This window comes from Argopecten irradians, chromosome 1 (genome assembly GCF_041381155.1).
Source record: "Argopecten irradians isolate NY chromosome 1, Ai_NY, whole genome shotgun sequence".
NCBI classification, from domain to species: Eukaryota; Metazoa; Mollusca; class Bivalvia; order Pectinida; family Pectinidae; genus Argopecten; species Argopecten irradians.
Genome location: NC_091134.1, coordinates 50,456,788 through 50,479,508, shown reverse-complemented (window position 1 = coordinate 50,479,508; position 22,721 = coordinate 50,456,788). Strand labels below are relative to the sequence as shown.

The 22,721-nt window shown below is 33.5% G+C and overlaps 1 protein-coding gene across 4 annotated transcripts; it reads left to right on the top strand.

The window, feature by feature from the left end:
* Positions 1–3,613: 3,613 nt before the first annotated feature.
* LOC138331688 (CAAX prenyl protease 1 homolog) lies at positions 3,614–21,914 on the top strand. 4 transcript variants are annotated; one of them, XM_069279432.1, is made up of 12 exons: positions 3,614–3,723; positions 4,094–4,124; positions 4,525–4,593; positions 12,465–12,611; positions 13,091–13,177; positions 13,825–13,941; positions 16,064–16,216; positions 16,842–16,983; positions 17,326–17,474; positions 17,968–18,135; positions 18,545–18,685; positions 21,174–21,914. In XM_069279432.1, the coding sequence occupies exons 3-12, from the start codon at positions 4,525–4,527 to the stop codon at positions 21,399–21,401; spliced, it is 1,401 nt and encodes a 466-aa protein (XP_069135533.1). In that variant the 5' UTR covers positions 3,614–3,723; positions 4,094–4,124; the 3' UTR covers positions 21,402–21,914. The 4 variants fall into 4 exon arrangements, with proteins under 4 accessions (XP_069135533.1, XP_069135551.1, XP_069135542.1 ...); XM_069279450.1 differs by lacking the exons at positions 3,614–3,723; positions 4,094–4,124; positions 4,525–4,593 and adding an exon at positions 5,114–5,854; XM_069279441.1 differs by lacking the exons at positions 3,614–3,723; positions 4,094–4,124; positions 4,525–4,593 and adding an exon at positions 9,098–9,302.
* Positions 21,915–22,721: the final 807 nt, after the last annotated feature.

The window sequence follows — 22,721 nt, the reverse complement described above, 5'->3', positions numbered from 1 at the left end:
ATTGAACAGCTGATTTTAATCGAATTATTCATACGTTCCCACCAAAAGCGGGGACAGGACTCAACTTTTCCCGCTGTATTGCTACGCCAGCGACTATTTCCGTAACAACAGAATCGCCGTACGTGTTGTAATACCATTATACACTGATAATGATATTACTAGAAAGCATGGTTATTGAGTCCATGTCAATTCAAACTGTAAATATACAAAGATAATAAAAAATAATACATAATAAACAAGTTCATTTCCACTCACGAAATCACTACACACACAAGAAATTCGTAAAGATAGGGGAAGGAGGAGAATGACAACATCAAAACCTAAGTGTAATACATTATCTATATATATGTTCTGTAGGACATGCTAGAATGGAAATGTCTTGGAAGAATGGAAAAGTCTTGGAAGTTAAAACTTCTGGACAAGTTTCATAATATCTCATAAAATGGAACATATATATTTAAGATATATTTTTTACTATCATATTTTACATAAAACTAATATATGATAAGGGATACAAAACTCTAGTAAAGATAGCCATTTTTTCAAGCAATCCCCGAATCCTAAGATCACGTCATTGTTTCCTGACGTCATGTCATTGTCAAATATCATAAAACAATTGGTTTTACATTAGTGACGTATGAAAGATACTGGAGATGTACGAGAGAAATCTCCGGATGCCAGGTGAATTATGTGATACTAATTTACAAAAGTAATATAACTAGCTTCGCAAAAAAGCGAAGAATGCTACCATACATCATTGTTTATTTGTTATAGGAAAGTTTGAGACAGTTGTTATACAGAAGCTGACATAGTTCTTCTAATATTTCATGTCTTAAGAAAAATAAGCGTTCACGATGATGCTTTCATAGCTTGAGAAAATTAACGTTATGTTGTTTATGACGTGTTTATCTGGAGCTGATCAGGTTTCTCTCAAATAGCGGCACGCAACATGTACGGGCAGCTTTTATAAGAGGCTAAACGTTCATATTGTTTCTGTCAGACCTTCCAATAAGGAGTCATAACCTCATGACCAATGTAGCGCATGTAGTACAATTATTTTATAAAAGCAATTACATCATCACTATCAATCCTGTTGATTATTTCATTTTTTTTCGAACAATAACTAAAAAGAAACATTCCCCTGTTTTATATGGTTTTGGGGTATCAGAAAGGGAAATATATAAATTTTATAATACTTAATACCACAAAATGAAAATTATTAACAATTTTAAAGGGGAGGCTACATTTGTCACTGGTAAAAATTATGTATTCAATCAAGTGGTGATTTCATGAGCAATGAGGCCCGTAGCAAACATTTACAGTCGGTACAACTAGTTTCATTTAGGCCTATATTAACATAAATATTTTCCGGTTTCATCATTTCTAATAATAAAATCGACCTATCATCATCAATCAAATTTACGTATTCAGGGTAACATAATACATTATAAGTATTTTTTCTGGTGTTCGCAACTTAGCTATATGTATACATGTAATTATTTGACGACCGCCATATAAGTATTAAAAAATATTTGCGTTATCCTGATATATATTTTCCTATGTGAGCCTGAAATAACGTATTATTAAGATACGTCTCCTTCAAATATTATTTTTGATAAACTACAATTGCTCTTTTTCAAGATACTTCATTCTTTATATCATAAGATTAACATAGGCATGTTATCATTTTACAGATAGAGGCACCTACACTAGGTTGCGGTCTGATAACTGTGGTTTCCGAGGATAACAGACCTATTCTTCACGATTACACTGTACTTGCTAACTCAGCTGTTAGCAAAGAAAGGTATAATTCTGATCATTCATTGATTCCTACACCATGCGCCAAATGAATATATAAGAATACCAAAAAAATAATTCACAAATGATAGAATAAACGACGTCTTTTGTTCTATACAGATTGCATATGCTGTGTTCAGAAAGTGAACGAATCTTTTTGGTTTGGCAGTGATGATGGTGTTTCATATATACTTTCCTTATTAGAACAGAAAATGCTCATGAACAATGAAATTACTATCCCTATGCGTATCGTGACTGAATAACTATTAAAGCATTGACAACAAAACCGTAAATGAATTTGTGTGTTCCTTGTTAATGTCACGAAATGGTATTGTAACTGAAACTATTCGGAAACAACACGTCCTAGATAATTCCTATCAAAATTATCACATGCATTTGTGTTATCAATAACAGAAAACTTACTTTCAAACTGAACTAGAAGATACTTATCAACAACGAAATGTCATCTTTTCCCATTGCAATTTATTTTGCAACCCTAAATGTTTAGCCTGTACTATTTATAGTTTATTTATTTATTATTAGTATTATTTTATTTTTATTTTTTTTATTTTTTTATTTATTTATTTATTTATTTATTTTTTTTTTTTTTGTTCAAGATGAATTGAAGAATGAGTCCAAGATTGGTACTGAAAGAGGAATCATCACACCGAACAACACCTTCCAGCAACGGACAAACACCTACCTGTGAGCAGAGCGCTCCTCAACTTCGGCTATTGAAAACGGTTGGGAAAAGTAGATGCTTGCTTGCTAACTCGTCTTTCTACGGAATCTGGGCGAGTGAAGACCACGGACTAATTGATGACTGCATGGGACAATAACTATGAGTTATTTTAATTAAGATGTTTCTTGTGCCCGTGATAAACTGGACAGTCTTACTTCTTAGTTACGGAAAACTGCTTTAAAACGTCATAAGATAATAAACAGACATAACATAATAAATTAACCTACTGGGTAGTCTTGGTTAGCCAGTAAACGGTTTTCATAAAAAAAAAATATTCAAATGTCAGAGTTAGATAATGTTGATAGGCCAGGAGTGGTCTCGAGAGGAAGAGAGAACAAAGAACATAGAAGTGTTATTTTTCTCAGAGGAAAAAGTGTAAATACAATAGAATCCGACCGTATCCTCTACCCAGAAGTCGGCAGTCTTCGATTGGCGCCTGTTGGTGCATGTCTATGCAAAAGATATATCTGCAAAGAAAGACGCAGGGTCCTAATTTCTGAGAAAAACATTCTCCAAACCGACGATGATAGCATAACGTCAGCAAGTTACAGCCTGGCTTGTCTGATCAGCACTAACCATCCCGACGTTGCTTTGAAATACAGTACAGCTGAAAAAAGAATAATCACCTTCGCACACGACAAACGTTGCAAGGATGCAAAATTCAACTTGCAACTAGCGAAGTCTGGCTTCTACATCAAACATTATGATGGAGAACAAGGTCATTGTTAAAGTAAAATTTTCTTTTGAAACCTACGATCTCCGAGTAATTGCATATATTTTTTCAACCGGTATTTCGATTATTGTTTTAATAATTCGTTCCTGTATGTCATATTGTCAGTTTAATTCGATAAGAAGCTAATAATATATACCAGTAAATTGGACGCTGATAATAAATTATCCTGGAAATTTAATTAGGGACAATGATGAAAAGTCATATTTAATCTTTTAATAATGAATTGTATATTTTATTGCTGGTGATGAATCTCTTAGCTGTAACTAAACGGTTTTAATAACAACATTTCCTTGTAGATCACCCCGTGAATCTGGCATGCTACCGTTGTCCACTTACCCTTAAGATGATGGACAAACCATTTGATCCTGACCGTGAGCATGCCCGCTGGTATCCAACTTGTCCGCATGTCATCAAAGGAATGGGAACAGAATTCATTCACAGCGTACTAGAGGTTTGACAAAACACGTGCCTCTAGAATCTTACTCTTTAGAAAACAATCAAGTATGATTTTAGTGTTTTAGTTTTGTTGATTTTCAATGGATATCAATCGGATAAGACGATCTCAAAAAATGCTTTATGAGCATAATGTCATTTTAGAAAATATTTGTTGACCACCAAGACCTGTGAATAAAAAGGAGCATATATTTAAATGCATACACTATATATATAAGCCAGACAAATTACAATAAAAGCTTATATTACCTTTGTATAGAACATGCACGTGTGAATCCCGTGTTCAGGGGATTGCTATTTCGTATTGTTTTATTGATAAATAATATTAAACGAGATAAATAGTACGATCAGTTTTTGTTTCTTTTTAGGATACAAGAAAGATACAGATGGAACACGCTGGTAAGTATCATAAGTCCTAATATCACCTAATCCGTGTTGATTTGTGCCGGTACAAATAATTAATTCATCTATCTTGTAAAGTTTTTATTATTTTGTTCATAAGCATTGCATTGTTGCGTGATCTGTCGTGGCAGTGATTGAGAGAAATGCCAAAAAAGGCAATTGATAGAATGGTACATAGGACTGATGACACACGCATTCAAAAGAAAGAGATAAAGTATACCTTATTTCCTAAACTGTTCACAGTTCCAATGCCTAGAAGACATTTTTAAGAGTGACAAGCTAAGATACTTTTTTAAAGATTATGAAAAATGAGACTGCATACAGTTGTATGTCAGGCATTTTAATCTCGTCGATGCTACTCAAAGTCGATGCAACTCAACTTTTTACAACATTTCAGATGCTGTTCGCCTCCCTCCACACTCCACAGATGAACTTGATTTGTGAACTACATCAGAACATGCCACAGGTAATGTCCAGCCGTCATGTTCATTTTCGGACAAAACTTCTTATTCTGTTTTTGTATATTACATAGTTATCTGCCCTTGCGAGTAGGTATTAACATTGTGACGGCATGTGTTTGTGAAAGTAATGTAACGACGTGAATTACGATCACAAAATAATGACATAAAAATCGATAACTACCCACAAGGGAGCTAACTCTGCAATATGCAAAGACGGAATAGTTAAAGGATGATAACAAAGTGGTCCAACTTAATGTATACTTTAAAAACAGAAAAATATATAATAGATGATATTGCTTATACATTGGTCACTGACAGGTAACTGCATTGTATTATGTTCGTAATTGTATCCACTTCAATGGTAGTTACTGTAAACATACTTAAATTTTAAACTGTAAATCATGATTAATTAGAGCGGATATACATTAATTTCAATGTCAGGGATACCCTTTAACGTTTCAAATACACCGCGGAAATCGCTACAATAAAACTACCGCTAGCATAAGTACAATACAGTATGGCCATGATACATATCGAGAGTTTTTTGTTTTGTTTTTTGTTTTTTTGCTACATGTACATTGTAGTTGGCTTTATTCAACTATATATATAATAGTATACCGTGTATAATTTGTAATACTAACACACGTTTTCTTAAAACACAATGTAGTGTAAAAATATTCAAGACATATTAACATTTGTCCCTGTATAAATTAGATAAATGAACTACATGTATTTGTAATTTTTTTCAATATTCCATTGCAAAAATTTCACAAATTTTGAGAAAAAAATTACAAAAAAGTCCGCGAAAGATTTTTTTGCACGTGATTTCTAGATATAACAGCAGACATAATGGTTTTATGAGTCTGATAATTTCTATTAGATAAATCGTTTTTTAAGACAAATGATTTCAAATATTTTCACATATTTTCATAGAACTTTAAGAGTATTTAGGACAGCCTGTACAAAATGGGTTTATGGTTAAATCGATATACAATGTATTACGTCTTGTTATTGTATATTACAGAGTTATCTGTCCTTGCAGGTATGTATTGATTGTGACGTCATGTGTTTGCGAGCGTAACGTCATACGTTTCGGAGAAAACGTCATGATTTGCGCTCACAAATTAAAATAATGACGTATCAATCGATACCTACCTTCTCGGGAGCTAATTCTGCAATATGCAAAGACGGAATAACAACTAGAGTAATTTATTTAGGAGGTAGAAGGAAGATGGAGTAATGATGTCATCGACCTTACAAAAGTTGGTAAATATGATTGTATAATTGTATAGTATACATGTTGTATCTTTTTAAATGTATTGTTGTAATGTAAATGCTTTGTAGAGTTGCTTTAGATGATATATCGCTGATACCGAATATACCGATTCTCATGACATAAAAGCTTGATACATTTGATTACAATTTACACCAGAAGCGACAAAATAGCTACGTGCTAATAATTAACGTCAACTGACATTAAAGTTGCCATAAAAGTTTAGACATGTTAAGTTAAGTTGAATTCAATCACAATGTTAATGCTGTTTCTTCATGCAATGCTAAAAAGACAACTACAGACTTTCGGATGTCACCAATTTAAATCAAGTGTGTACGCCTGTTCTTTTATGTCTAATAATATACCCGCATAATAAGTCTTCATTTTAGCATTGATGTCACCATTTTTAATTTTATCGCGGTATGAAAAAAAAATTGTTTCCAAACTGTGTGAATCCGCGTACCATTATAGTGATTTTTTAAAATTGTATAAAATTGTTTTGTGTTGGTTTTTTTTTTTTTTTTAATTTTGTTTACGTAGGGACAAACTTTGATATTTTTTCATTAAATTTATGTCACTGACGTTTGCTCGAAATCGAATTCAGATAACACAACTCACATATATACTATGTTCTATAGGTACTTTACGATGAGTTGGTTTGAGTTTGAAAGCTTCTTACATACATCTAAGATTGTTCAAAAGGTTGAGGTTATTGTGAAATCAACATTTAGCGTATATATCTTCCGGGCATTTTGGCTGTCAATGTATGACATAAAGGTTGTGCCGGGAAGTAAATGGGCATCTCATCTAACTTGTAGTAGCACTGATTCTCTCAAGTTAAAAACAAAAGGTTTCTCTCCGTCTAAGCGAAAAGCTATTGATGTCGTTTTGGGTTTTCATGAATTAAAATGGTGCTTCAAGAGTTGTGCCAGGAAACTCCAAATTTGTGTCTCTATCTATACCAAAAGAATGACTTTTACTTGGTCGCTAAGGTTCAATTTTACCCCAAACGTTTACAATATTTAAAACCAAACTTTTACGTTGGTTACTGTTGTAGAGGAATAAAAGATTCTTTCATATGTGATATGAAGGATAGGGATATTCTACCCGAGGGTCACAAAATGTTGTAAAGCTCTTGACAAGGTGGGCTTTTTACAACATTTTATGATTCCGAGGGTAGAATATTCATATCCTTCATACCCACGTGCGAAGGAGTATTTTTTCTCATACCTCGACGTTTTATTGCAACTTTACTAGGCCTACCTTGATTTTCCGCAATTTTAGAATAAATTCGAGAAAAAAACGGGACGGAAAGTCATTTCTCCAAACATGAAAATTGCGTGATATTTTCAACGCAAATTCCGTTGTTTATATCTTTGAAGTAAATACATCCTGGCTTCTGAAATAATAATGCTACGGAAGTGGATGTGTCGCCTGCACAACATCACAAAAAAAATATGAACACGTAACTCGATCTTGCAAATATTGACGGATTTTGACCAGTATCGAACTCATCCGAGATCTCATTGATATAAAGCAATATACATGTACCAAATTTGGTTGAAATCGGACAATAAATACTAAAGTCATCGCACGGAAACCATTTCCTGTCGCGTTGCAGGCGACACAAAAATTGTTTTAAAAAATTGTACCGAGAAAAACGTAATTTTGGGTGGGTAGCCATGTAATACAGCTTCAGGCGACATGAGCGTATTGCCCTAGACCAGCCAGTATTACACGTGTAGGTATGAGAAAAAAGATCTTATACAATAGAATAATACAATAACTAGATGAGAATGAAATTGTGAATCACATTGTGTAGTATATTGATTGATATAAAATGTCTATAGACCGTGATAGTTTTTCTTTATCACATCGTCGATACTCTAGTGGTTACTACCATTGTCGTAATTTAAGTACATCCAAATAACGACAGTAATACTAACCCCTGGGATATCGATGATGATGTTATCATGTACTTTGAGTATATATAGTCTTTGGTTTTATCGTTTGCGGTGTATAATAACATATTAACAATATGTACCTATTACATTGTAATATATAATCCTCCATTACAATATAATTTTAAAAAATGTACATGGTACTTCTTTGTCTTGTTATTGAAATCGCCAGAATATCATCTACAATACTCCATGGTAACTATCACTGTCGTTATATCCACCCATGGTTACCTCAAACTAAAACTGGAGACAGTTCAGGAGAACAAAACTGACCAATCAAAGGCCTGCAGAGACTTCCTTTGAAGATTACAGTGCGAACTTAAAGCCATTTAGTCAAGCAAGTAAACCGTGGCCATATGTTTCTGATCAGAGGACCAAAAAAGTACATGTAGCCTACCTTTATATTACGTTGCATTCAGTTTTGTTATGGCATATTCTAGGGATGGATATAACGTCAGTGATAGAACAGTTAACTCCTGGAGGATTCAAACATACTAACATAAAAGCATCAGTGTCAGGAAGATATTTCCTCATCACAAAACCCCACTAGATGATCATATGGTGTGCATCACATCTTTAGGAAAAATATTGTCGTGTTTAAATTTGGGACTCGCTTGCAGTGACTGAGTGAGACAAAAAGACGTATGTCTTCTTCCAATTTTTATTTTCAACTCCTACAGGTACATAAAAATTTCTGGTGATGGCCGGACACATATTCCGGAATAGTACAAAATAACATACAAAGACATTAGAACTCCGGATACACACTTGATGGTCAATAAAATATATATTTGTGAAACACATATATATAACAATATATAGTATGTTCTGGATACTCATTTGTGGTTTTAAATTCGAGACAAAATAGGCCAAAATGGTCACAAAAAGAAGTTAGTGTAGCGGAGTTTTTAACGATTCTCTCCGCCCATATTATATTTTTGGGTGGAGATTTTCCGCGCCAGAGGATTTTAATGAGTGTAAATGAAAAAGTTTCTTTGACATTAACTCTATAATACATAAATTTATATACTCATCAATATGAATGTACAGTTTACTTTCGGTCAGATTTTGATTTCGGATCAGATCTCCTTTTGTCATATTCCCGATTCCACGTGTTTATTTTGGTTTTACATCACACACATATACATTGCACTTGAGGATTGAATCTTGCTTTGGTCGATTTCATGGGGTGATGAATTGAGTTGCTCTTGAAACAAATTGAATGAACTGCGAAGCAGTTCATGTTGAATTTGTTTGAAGAGCAACTCAATTCATCACCCCATGAAATCGACCAAAGCAAGATTCAATCCTTATATTTCAATTCAATCGTATAAGATTTTTGTTAATTTTTGTTTTAAAAAATTGCGAGTTTCTGGGCTTGTGCAAGTCTACAACGAGAGACATAAGAAAATAGAAAATTGAAATGTTTACACTTGAGAAGCCATTGCTGAGGAGGGATAGATGGAGAAGGACGGATGAGGTAGGAAACATGCAAGATATAGGTACAGATAAGTACAGATAGGTGGGAAAGAGAGAGAATGGAAATTGGAAGTTTCGTTTACATTTTTAAAAAGATATTTAATTTATTAAATGACAATATTCTCCTATGCTAACAACAGAAGATTAAACACTTCTTTTCTCGTTGTTCTCTGCTGTTGCAAATTAATTAATAATCACGATGACACAAAATTATATATTAACTGACTGTTAGGTGATCTCTTATATGTACAAGTACATACATTATACCTGTACATAACGATCGAATTATCTGGTCGTATACAGTGTACATTGTATGTACAAATCATATACCGGTCTGTATATGTAATGTGTCAGTGATCGATGTATACGACATATGTTCTCATCTTTGAAAAAAAATATGGTCATTTTCTCTATAAAATCGATCGCTCCACCGCCGAGAGAGCATAAATGATATTCATCATTAGAACAATAGTGGGTGTTTAATCGTGTATATATATGCCTAATTAACACAAAAAAAATAATATTTAAAATAATTTATTTCGCCTTTTATTTTATTTTATTTTTAATTTATTTTGCGCTATCAGTACTTCATTCCATATAGGATATAGTGACAAAGAATCAATTAATTATTTTTCAGATGTTTAACTTGAAGTAAAATTAGAAGCTCAAACTTTTCAATGGTGGTAATGGTGTAAAGTAAGTAACTTTTGTAACTGAAGAAAAATCCTAAATCGTCTGCACCTGTTTTTGAGAGTGAAAAAATATCATTTGTCAGCGGTGGAGCATCTTTAAAGATTGTTTCTTGAAAGATTTATAAGTGAGAAATCTTTGGTTTCTTCAATATTTTCTTTAAATCTGATATAGAATTCTAGTTTAAAATGTACAACTTACGGACTCGGCCCCGCTCTATGCATTATAAAAACTAGAAATTGCGCATGCTAGTGGAAAATATAATGGGCTTTTTATCAACAAGGAATATCGGTCAATGTCATCCATATTAACAACTACGGGTCCACTTTCAGGTCTCAAGGCCTTTAAGAACTTGATAAGAAGTGGTTCAAAGATTTTAGAACTATTTGCCCCTATGACCCTAAAATAGGCCAAGGTCAATCAAATTAACAAAACTGAATGACATGTATATGTCAGCAGGCTACAGGCCTAATACTAGGTCTCTAAGCCTTCTAGAACTTCACAAGTCATTTGAAGAAGATATACATAATTAGCCCTTGTGACCTTGCACGAAGGTCAAGGTCATTAATTCATATTTTTTAAATTTGGTCGCCATTTATGTTAGCATGCTACAGTCTTTATATTAGATCTCTGGGTCTTCTAGGACTTGGAAAGAAGATTTTTAAATATTTTTTTTTTCTAAAAATTGCACTTTTGAACTTTGAACTCTGACCCTTATTCCCAATCGGAAGGTGATGTTTTACAGAAAAGAAATGTTTTAAACCGGAAGTAAAGTCACAGCGGCCATATTGGATTTTGGAACTACATGAAAATGCTGCTGTCACACCTTCAACTCATGCCCTACAATATGGTGCCACGTTCATTGGTTTATCTCTTACCATTTCGGAGAATAATTTATATACAACTTTCTATGCGGATTAATAATAATAATAATAATAAAAAAGGTCTTTTCATCCATAGGTAGGTGATTTTCACCCTAATAATGTACATGTAATCGCCGAAACTAACCGTTTTCGTTTATACGGTTCAATGACTGATTAGACCTAGAAAACTACTAAAACAATATCGTGCGCACTTGTTTTCTACATCCATCAGACGCTTTGAGATTTAACAAGCGCCGATCTAACACCGATTTTTAATGATTACAAAGCCGGCATTTCTACACAACATGGAGCTCTCCGAGACATCAATATTTGTGGCTGTTCTTGGGTTTCAGTGGATCGTGTATGGTTGGGAATCATATCTATCATCGAGACAGGTATAAATCACTTAAATTAGCTTGTACATCTCCATTTTTCTATGCACACGCACGGTTCCTAAATAAATCTAAAATATTGATGTTAGGCCAATAATCGGGCCATACTCTCATTGTTATTTGTCATGAGTGAGGGTCCTAGAGTGTGTACTCTCAAAACTCTTTAACAGGCATTGACAAAAATGGGGTCTGGCTGAATTGTCTAAGTTGAGATGGTGTTTCATAATCACATGGACCCCCCCCCCCCTCAACTACCCCCACCCACGCCCCGAAAAAATTATTTTTATTCTCAATAAATGACCACAAATATCATACAGTATAAGTCTGGTTAAAGTAATTTGAGTACTGTATCATACTATAGGCTATATACCATATCTATGCACCCGCCACTATGTCTTATGTATGCCATTCATTGTTATCAAATGTTTGTATTATATCACTGTAAAAGGAGTGGGTCCGTGTGGTTTGTAATATAGTGGTTCTGTATTAAGGTCTCCCAGCTTCTGTGGCTCAGTTGGTAGAGTCATAGTTTTTAACACTGAAGAACCGGGTGTGATTCCTGGTCGGGGCACTCGACAGGTATCATAAGTGTATTTTTCTCTGATATTCTACTACATGTACATTAGCGCCCATCTAACTATAAATAACCCATGGTAGGTGGTAAAAGAGTCTCCGGTTGAGGTGTAGGAAGTCTCAAGAAAAAAGGAGGAGTAGTGTAGTGTAAAAGGAGCGGGTCGGTGTGGTTTGTACATAGTGTTAATACGGTCTCTGTCACTCAACTGACCAAGCATGCTTCTTTGGCTGAGTTGGTGGAGTCGTTGTTTTTCACACAGGAGACATGGATTTGATTTCTGGTCTGGGCACTCGACAGGAATCTTGTGTGTATTTCCCCCTGTTCTTCTACATTACACTGACATAGTAAAATTCCTTTGGGAGAAAAAGGAAAAAATCTTTCAAATGGAGAGATTTTCATTCTCAGTCATTAGAAATTCAGATTTTTTAAGTTAAAGTGTAAATGGTAAATATGGATACACATTAAAATGATTCCTTAGAAATTATTTAAATATATAATAAAAGTGTATATATTATGCCTATTAAGATGTGTCCTCGAGCTCCTAGGATATCATTGAATTTTACTTTAAACCTGTTTTGCGTCTTTTAAAACTTGAGAGATTTATTTTTTATATTTCAGAGATAGATTTATTTTATATATTTCAGAGATATCTAGCCCGGACAGTAGAGACAGTACCAGACACATTAAAGGATGTACTGGACCAGGAAACTTTTACCAAAGCACGTCTTTATCAACTAGACAAAAGTACATTTGGCTTCTGGCAGGGACTGTACTCTCAATTAGAATCAACTGTAAGAATATTTACAATAAATCACTATTCATTCCGGTTCCTGAATCTGTAACACATTATTTTCATTACTATCAGTACATATGCTTACTGGTATATATGTTTTAAAATATATTCACTGTTTTGAATCAAATAAATTGAATGCTAGCATACAGATATATTAATTGGTTTCAAACAATCAAGCCAATATCATTGGTTGTCCAAAACAGGTACATATATAGGAAAATGAAAAATAAAATTGCCAAACATAAGAATTAATTCAAATGCATAATTAAATGATCATTTATTTGTTTCCATTTATCATTTTCCCTATTTATTAACTTAATTAAGATTTAATTCCTTTTAAATGCCTTGGGGTAATATAAGTCCAAACCAGTTTTGATTTGTTCATATATATTATCTGTTTATTCATTTTTTTTCATGGAACATCATATTCATGTACAGTAATAGAATAAGTTATCATTTTTTTATTTTTTTTTGTAGCTGATTTTAGTATTTGGTGGTTTTCCCTTTCTTTGGTGGTATGCTGGTGAAATCACTGGTAGATTTGACTATGGACCTGAATATGAGGTAGGTGTATTATGTAAGGAAACATAATGTATGTTGAAATAGGTCGATCATGAACAAAAATAGATACCTGGTAGCTAGGTCCTAATAAAATATTAAAATTTATCATAAAATCATTAATACAGTACTTTTTGATACATTTTAGTTACCCTTGTAATGAAAATAATTTCTGATTGTTTCTCTTTATTAGATAATGTATTCACAAAAGGATAAACAAAATATGCAAGTGTAATCACAAGTAGAGATTAATTCAAGTAGTAAAGTATAAAGGAGACTTATATGAAAATGTCTATAAATACAGACTCACTCTGTTAAATGTAAGTATAAAGAAGGATGGAGCATTAACAGAGGGATCAAAGGTGGATACTGGAGTATTCTAACAGTGCGACGGTGTAGAAATACAAATTACTTGTACTAATAGTATTTCTACACTGTATATGGAGCGCTGTTAGAATACTTCGGTATCTGTGCACCTTTAATCCCTCTGCCGATACATCTTACCATTATGAAAATATTGAATTGGAATCTGTTGTGATGGAAAATTCTAGATCTATATATCAGACAGAGTACAGTGTGAAAGATATATTTATACATTGATTACCAGCTGGCTACATTTACCTTTACAATATAATCCTGCAATTCATTTCCAGATTCTTCAGTCTTTAGTTTTCCTTTTCCTGACCAGCATATTTTCGACAGTTACCTCCCTTCCATGGACAGTGTACTCTACATTTGTGTTAGAAGAAAAGCATGGATTCAACAAACAGGCAAGTCATATTTACAGATTGTCATCTACTGTAAACTACACAATAGATGCTACTCAGGGTCAATAAAAAATCAATAAATATGGTGTCATTTTATAAATTACCAGGATGGTACATGATATGGGTGTTGTATAATCATAGTATATGCCTATATGATTGAAGATGTATTGCACAGCAATGAAGTAGTGTTAATTAATTTGTAGTTTTAAGCTAATGACAAGATGGCTTTCAAAATTCGCATACAGCATATTGCTTATTAGTTGAAGACATCATAAAATCTTAAAGTTCTTTGGGGACCTAAAAATTGGACATTGTTATTGGTTAAATTTATACAAGAGTTTTTTATATATAAGTACATGGATATTGAAGGATTTGCATTTGTTAACAAAGTGAATTAGTATGGAAATCTGCATGGCATGTGAATGCCGGTTAGTTAGTTGTTGTGCAATGAATTACGTACCTAGCTTAAAAGCTCTTAAAATAAAGAATGAAATGTTATTAATTGTATCATTACCTGTATTAAATTAGTCTAATTTAGATCCTGTATGAATTGTATTGTTACCTGTATTAATTAGACCCTGTATGAATTTTAACGTTACCTGTATTAATTAGACCCTGTGTGAATTGTATTTTTACCTGTATTAATAAATTATTATTATTAGACCCTGTATGAATTTTATCGTTACCTGTATTAATTAAGCCCTGTATGGATTTTATCATTGCCTGTATGAATTAGACCCTGTATTAATTTTATCTTTACCTATATTAATTAAACCCTGTATGGATTTTATCACTACCTGTATTAATTAAACCCTGTATGGATTTTATCATTGCCTGTATGAATTAGACCCTGTATGAATTTTATCGTTACCTGTATTAATTAAACCCTGAATGAATTTTATCGTCACCTGTGTTAGACCTTGTATAAATTTTATCTTTTCCTGTATTAATTAAACCCTGTATGCATTTTATCGTTGCCTGTATGAATTAGACCCTGTATGGATTTTATCTTTGCCTGTATGAATTAGACCCTGTATGAATTTTATCGTTACCTGTATTAATTAAACCCTGTATGAATTTTAATGTTACCTGTGATAATCAGACCATGTATGAATTTTATCGTTTCCTGTATGAATTAAACCTTGTATGGATTTTATCTTTGCCTGTATGAATTAGACCCTGTATGAATTTTATCGTTACCTGTATTAATTAAACCCTGTATGAATTTTAATGTTACCTGTGATAATCAGACCATGTATGAATTTTATCGTTTCCTGTATGAATTAAACCTTGTATGGATTTTATCATTGCCTGTATGAATTAGACCCTGTATGAATTTTATCGTTACCTGTGATAATAAGACCTGGTATGAATTTTATCGTTACCTGTATTAATTAAACCCTGTATGGATTTTATCGTTGCCTGTATGAATTAGACCCTGTATGAATTTTATCGTTACCTGTATTAATTAAACCCTGTATGAATTTTATCGTTACCTGTGATAATAAGACCTGGTATGAATTTTATCGTTACCTGTATTAATTAAACCCTGTATGGATTTTATCATTGCCTGTATGAATTAGACCCTGTATGAATTTTATCGTTACCTGTATTAATTAAACTCTGTATGGATTTTAATTTTACCTGTGATAATAAGACCATGTATGAATTTTATCGTTTCCTGTATTAATTAAACCCTGTATGGATTTTATCATTGCCTGTATGAATTAGTCCCTGTATGAATTTTATCGTTACCTTTATTAATAACACCCTGTATGAATTTTATCTTTACCTATATTAATTAGACACTATGAATTTTATCGTTTCCTGTATTAATTAAACCCTGTATGGATTTTATCATTACCTTACCTGTATGAATTTATCTTTACCTATATTAATTAGACACTCTCTAAATTTTATCTTTACCTGTATTGATTAGACCCTGTATGAATTTTATCGTTACCTTTATTAATAACACCATGTATGAATTTTATCTTTACCTATATTAATTAGACACTCTCTAAATTTTATCTTTACCTGTATTGATTAGACCCTGTATGAATTTTATCGTTACCTTTTTAATTAAATCATGTTACACTAAAACTGCTGGTTTTGTTTATTACAGACACCAATGTTTTTCGCGAAGGATCAGATTAAAAAGTTCATAGTGATGCAGTGTATCTCCCTACCCATTGTGTCAGGGCTGATCTACATCATTCAGATCGGAGGCGACTATTTCTTCATTTATGCATGGATCTTTACCTTTGTGGTATCTTTGGTAAGATTTTATAATTTCAACATATTATACATTTATCAGACTGATGCGAGTTGTTTTAGTTTTGTGTTATCATGATATAGGAATATTAATATATCAAAGGTATTTAAATGCTCAACACTTTATATTTGATATACTTGCATGCGTGTTCAAAAAGATATAGCCAGTAGTCTGATAGGCTGGCTATGTGATAAGTAATTTAGTCAACCACGTTCATTCATAGTTGGAAATTTTTTTTATTTTTTTTTTTTTTTTTCTCAGGAGTATTTTTTTTACCAGTCATTCATTCACACTTTTTATAGGTTAAAAGCTTAAAGACCCACTACCTTTGCGAAACAAAAATTAAAAGTTTCTTATTAAATAACAATAATATATGAAAATGTGTATGAATGGCCTAAGAGGATGTTATAACACCGAGCAAATGCAAGATTCCCTGCATAAACTATGTTATCAATTTCGTTTTACAATCCTATTTTAAAAATTAAAATCCTTTTTGGAAAGGTAGTGGCCATGCAAAAACTTAGCAGCTAATATGGCATGTATGAATTTGCTCTTCTGAAAGAAAGATTTTGTGAGTTGTGTTCGATAATAATTCTTTTACTTTTATTGTGTATTCCTTCCATTGTAGCTGTTGATCACCATCTATGCTGATTACATTGCTCCCCTCTTTGATAAGTTCACGCCCCTACCCGAGGGAGATCTCCGCACCAGGATTGAAGCCTTAGCTGCCAGCATAGACTTCCCATTGACAAAACTCTTTGTTGTAGAAGGTAACATTCCGGCTTTCTATTTTAACTGGATATGGTATGAAGATAATCCTCATCCACTAATAACTGCATCTCGATGTCTTACTCTAATTTAAAAGTAGTCAATTAAATCACATTTATTGTGATTGCTTTAAAAAAATAAAGTCCAACTAACCTGATCAGCAAGATAATTAAATCAAGTCACCATTGCCCCACTTATAAATATAAGCTAACAAGATTTGACTGTATTAATGTGTGCGAAGTTGAAAATCTCATTGTTCATCCTTACTCGATATTGAATTAGAATTTGACTTTCCATCGTTTATATTCAGAATTTATGATATTAATGAAATCTTCCTGTATCAGGTTCAAAGCGATCTGCTCACAGTAATGCCTACTTCTATGGGTTCTTCAAAAACAAGAGGATTGTCCTGTTTGACACTCTGATAGAGGACTACAAACCTCCAGGAGAGGAGAAGGACAAAAGTAGTGAGGACACAGAGAAATCACACGAGGTATAGACATAGTAAAATCATAATGTTAAATGAAATACTATTACCACATGATTTAATTTGAAAGAGTCAAGATCATAAAGGTGAAATACAAAAGTAGTGCCTTTTAGATATTCTTAGTTTATCTGTTTGTTTCTCTTGCTTTGTTTCTATGTAATAACTGCAATGAATGTGGACTATTTTCCTGCAAGTCCCTCGATGGACTCAAAAAAATGTTTGCTTCCATTTCCATGCAATGATGTCAAAATTGTTAGCCAATAACAGATTAACTTGAATCTCGGAATCATTTAACTTATCAATTTCTAAAGGACAGCGGAAGAGTTATTTTCTGTTTATTAAACAAAATGCTATGGTAGGTGTTTCTGCTTTAACTCTTACAAAACTTGAATAGTCTCAAAAATGTTTTATACATACATTATCTCTTAAAAGCATGGTTTATGAATTTTACAAATTTGCTTTCAGAACAAATTTGGATTAAAATGATTTTTGTTTCCAGGGTTCAGGAGAACCTGAAGTTGTTGATGAAAAGAAAAGTGAAAAAGAAGAAACAAAGGAAAAGCACAAGAAGCAGGGTTGTACCAATGATGAGATCCTAGCTGTACTTGCTCATGAGTTGGGTCACTGGAAACTCAGTCATAACCTAAAGAATTTAATTATTAGTCAGGTACGATTGTGGTAAAAAGAATCTGACTTGATAACAGGAATATATTACAACCAAGAATACCTGGTTAACAAGTTTTGGCATGGCTTGTTGATCGATAATGCTGACCAGATATTGATCATCTATTAAATGAAGGTTGAGATCTATTTATTTGACCCATGCTCTGATATTCTTTACCTCTGATAGTTTATTCGCTTGAAACCGAACTCAGACTGTGTTATCAACGTTTTATTTAGCTTTTACCTTTAATGACATAGAGTCTTGTTAGTAGATGTCAAAAATTGTCTGATGCAGTGCACTGGTAATGAATAATTGCATGGCAATTAGCTCTCAGCCCAAGGGCTTTTAATTATTAAAAGAATGATTGATAGTAACTGAGAACTTAGATAAAGTTACACTGTTTCTATTTCAGGTGAACACCTTTTTGTGTTTCATGATATTTGCCTTCCTGATTAAGGAGACAATCTTGTATTCAGCTTTTGGATTTAATACTCGACCCATCCTGATTGGGATGCTCATCATATTCCAATTCATCTTCTCTCCGTATCATGAGGTAAGTGGCTAAAATTTATTTAGCATATTGATTTAGTAAAAATATATATTTTGAATTTCTCTTTATTAATCAGTCAGTCATTTTAAGCTTGGTATGGTTAATGATGTTAATTAGGACTGGATCAATATATAGATATACCGATATGTATCGGTTTTCACCAGTGTATCGAATATCAATACGCAAACATGTTGTATATCGCTGTATCGTTTTACATCTTACCCTACTGTTTTTAGCCCACCATCATCAGATGGTGGGTTATTCAAATCGCCCTGCGTCCGTTGTCCGTGGTCCGTCGTCCGTCCGTAAACAATGCTTGTTATCACTATTTCTTAAAAACTGCTGCAGGGATTTTGTTCAAACTTCACATGGAGGTTCCCCTTGGTCCATATTTGTGCCATACAGATTTTGAGGCTGATCGGAAAAACAAGATGGCCGCCAGGCAGCCATCTTTGATTTTGGCAGTTGAAGTTTGTTATCGATATTTCTTGAGAACTACTGAAGGGATTTTGTTCAAACTTCACATGGAGGTTACCCTTGGTCCCTAGTTGTGCCATACAGATTTTGAGGCTGATCGGAAAAACAAGATGGCCGCCAGGCAGCCATCTTTGATTTTGGCAGTTGAAGTTTGTTATCGATATTTCTTGAGAACTACTGAAGGGATTTTGTTCAAACTTCACATGGAGGTTACCCTTGGTCCCTAGTTGTGCCATACAGATTTTGAGGCTGATCGGAAACACAAGATGGCCGCCAGGCAGCCATCTTTGATTTTGGCAGTTGAAGTTTGTTATCGATATTTCTTGAGAACTACTGAAGGGATTTTGTTCAAACTTCACATGGAGGGTACCCTTGGTCCCTAGTTGTGCCATACAGATTTTGCGGCTGATCGGAAAAACAAGATGGCCGCCAGGCAGCCATCTTTGATTTTGGCAGTTGAAGTTTGTTATCGATATTTCTTGAGAACTACTGAAGGGATTTTGTTCAAACTTCACATGGAGGGTACCCTTGGTCCCTAGTTGTGCCATACAGATTTTGAGGCTGATCGGAAAACAAGATGGCCGCTAGACAGCCCTCTTTGATTTTGGCAGTTGAAGTTTGTTATCGATATTTCTTGAGAACTACTGAAGGGATTTTGTTCAAACTTCACATGGAGGGTACCCTTGGTCCCTAGTTGTGCCATACAGATTTTGCGGCTGATCGGAAAAACAAGATGGCCGCCAGGCAGCCATCTTTGATTTTGGCAGTTGAAGTTTGTTATCGATATTTCTTGAGAACTACTGAAGGAATTTTGTTCAAACTTCACATGGAGGTTACCCTTGGTCCCTAGTTGTGCCATACAGATTTTGAGGCTGATAGGAAAAACTAGATGGCCGCCAGGCGGCCATCTTGGATTTTGATAGTTAAGGTTTGATATCCCTATTTCTCAAAAAGTGCTGAAGGGATCTTTCTCAAATTTAATATGTAGGTTCCCCTAGGGCCCTTGTTGTGCATATTGCATTTTTGGACCAATCGGTGAACAAGATGGTTGCCAGGCCGCCATCTTGGATTTCGATAGTTAAAGTTTGTTATGGCTATTTCTCAGATAGTACTGAAGGGATCTGTATCAAATTTCATATGTAGGTTCCCCTAGGGCCCTAGTTGTGCATATTGTGATTTGGGACCGATCGGTCAACAAAATTGCTGCCATCTTGGATTTTTATATTCAAAGTTTGTTATCGCTATTTCTCAGAAAGTATTGAATGGATCTTTCTCAAATTTCACATGTAGGTTCCCCTAGGGCCCTAGTTGTGCATATTGTGATTTGGGACCGATTGATCAACAAGATGGCCGCCAAGGAGTCATCTTGGATTTTGATAGTTGAAGTTTGTTACAGCTATTTCTCAAAAGGTACTGAAGCGATCTGTCTCAAATTTTATATGTAGTATGTTTGAAAAAGTTTAAAAAGTAGAGAAAAGATCCATCTTTCCTTTGTCAGATATATATCATTCTTTGGTGGGCGCCAAGATCCCTCTGGGATCTCTTGTCCTAATGTGTATGGATGCACATAGGAAATTCCAAACAAAATTTATTCTAAAACATTTTTCAAGTAAGAGCATTTCAATCAATTGGAAGTGTTTAAGGCATCTGTGTCACCTAGATGGATTAAAAATGCCTTTTAATAACTAAGAATACAAATTGACATAAATTAATTAACATAGATGATAAACCGAATCAAATGTTTGGTAGATTTTTTCCTGGTTATAAAATGTTTTATCAAAATTGTCTTTCATTGTCACGATATTCAATACACATTGGTCAACTGAATTTGAAAAAGAGGTCCACTGTATCATCAATATGTATCGTGTATTGTTTCAGTGTATTGTCAATACATATCGTATCGTTTTAGACCTTCCAATACCCAGCCCTAATGTTAATGCATTTTTAGCCCACTATCTGATCTCTTGTTTTTATATATTGGTATGCTGAAGGTTTTTTGTTCTTCTGTTGACAGGTTTTATCCTTCTGTATGACTGTCCTCAGCCGTAAATTTGAATTTGAAGCTGATGCATTCGCCAAGAAAATGAAGAAGGCTGCAGAATTAAAATCCTCGCTGATCAAGCTTAACAAAGACAATCTTGGTTTCCCAGTTGTGGATTGGCTGTATTCAGCATGGAGCTACTCACATCCGCCATTACTTGAGAGAATAAAGGCTATAGATAAGAAGGATAAAACAGAATAAAAGTGCCATCAAGATACCAGTGGATGTGCTTAATATCAAAATGAAATAATTTGACAATTTGTAAATTGACAGAGCTTCAAAAAAATTACTAAAAGTCTAAAAATATGGTGTAGAAGTGATTGTATGATACTTGTGTGATCAGTGTGTTAAATTCAGGCAAATTTTCACAATTACTTGGACCAATATTAAAATATAAATTTTAATTACTAATCCACGTTTTGTTGTAACAGTTGTCTACAGAATATTACTCTCTTTTATATTGTCCACTTGCTTAAAGAATGTACATTTTCATATAGAATTACAAAATAATGTAATTTATTAATAAACAGTTACGCATGTATTTTTTAAATTTTAAAGTTTGCAAGGGTGCGATATGAGAACTCACTTATCACATTGAAAACTTAAACACAGTCACAGGTTGAAAAGTTATGACTAGTGAATTGTTATTTACCATTAGAGAGTAAAATTTTGATTTTCTCTATTGAATAAAAGACAATATGAATGAAGCTAAAACACATCCAGTGATATATATTAAGTATTAAATTGTTTACGTAAACACTAAGTATTGAGTCTGGGTTTTGCACAAATTTTCTGCCAGTAGTGGAATTCTTTGTGTTACTTCAGATCCCAAAGTTAAAGTACCGTATTCGGTCCAATAAGTGCCCCTCCCCTTTAATTTTTAGGCCTCAATTTCTATTACTAAAATTAAATGCAGACTGAAAATATGAAAACCATGTATTTCTTTTTACTCGATTTCCTTTTCCAATTGATTTATTACTTACTTTCTTTGATTTAGTGCCCTGAGAGCTTATTGGATCAGATATACGGTAGTAACTATAAATTAACTTTCCTACCTTTTTGCAATTACTTAATACAAATTTTTTTGGAATTTTTTGTCGACAACACGAACATTCAGCAAACACATTGGTGCAAATTTTCAGAAAAGCGGATAACCACATCTGCAAATGAACAGTAATTAACAGTGTTAGCATTTGTAAGTTCTTTTTCATCATGTACATTTGTATTTCCCCGAGTTGGTTTTAACATTTCTAAAAGAAGACAAATCACTTTTAGCCACATTGCCTGAAGTTTATGCTGTAGTGTGACATCCATCTGTTGTCATTTTCTCCCCATACCCTCATAAGAAAAAAAAAAGACCTGATTTTGCACATGCAGCTTGCTGGGATGAAGGAATAGCAAATGAATTCAATAAATAACCTTGACCTTCATTCAAGGTCATAGAAGTCAATAAATATGGTAAAATCTTCTTTTCAATAACAAACGACTTTTAGCCTGCAGTATGCTGGAAGGAATCACAAT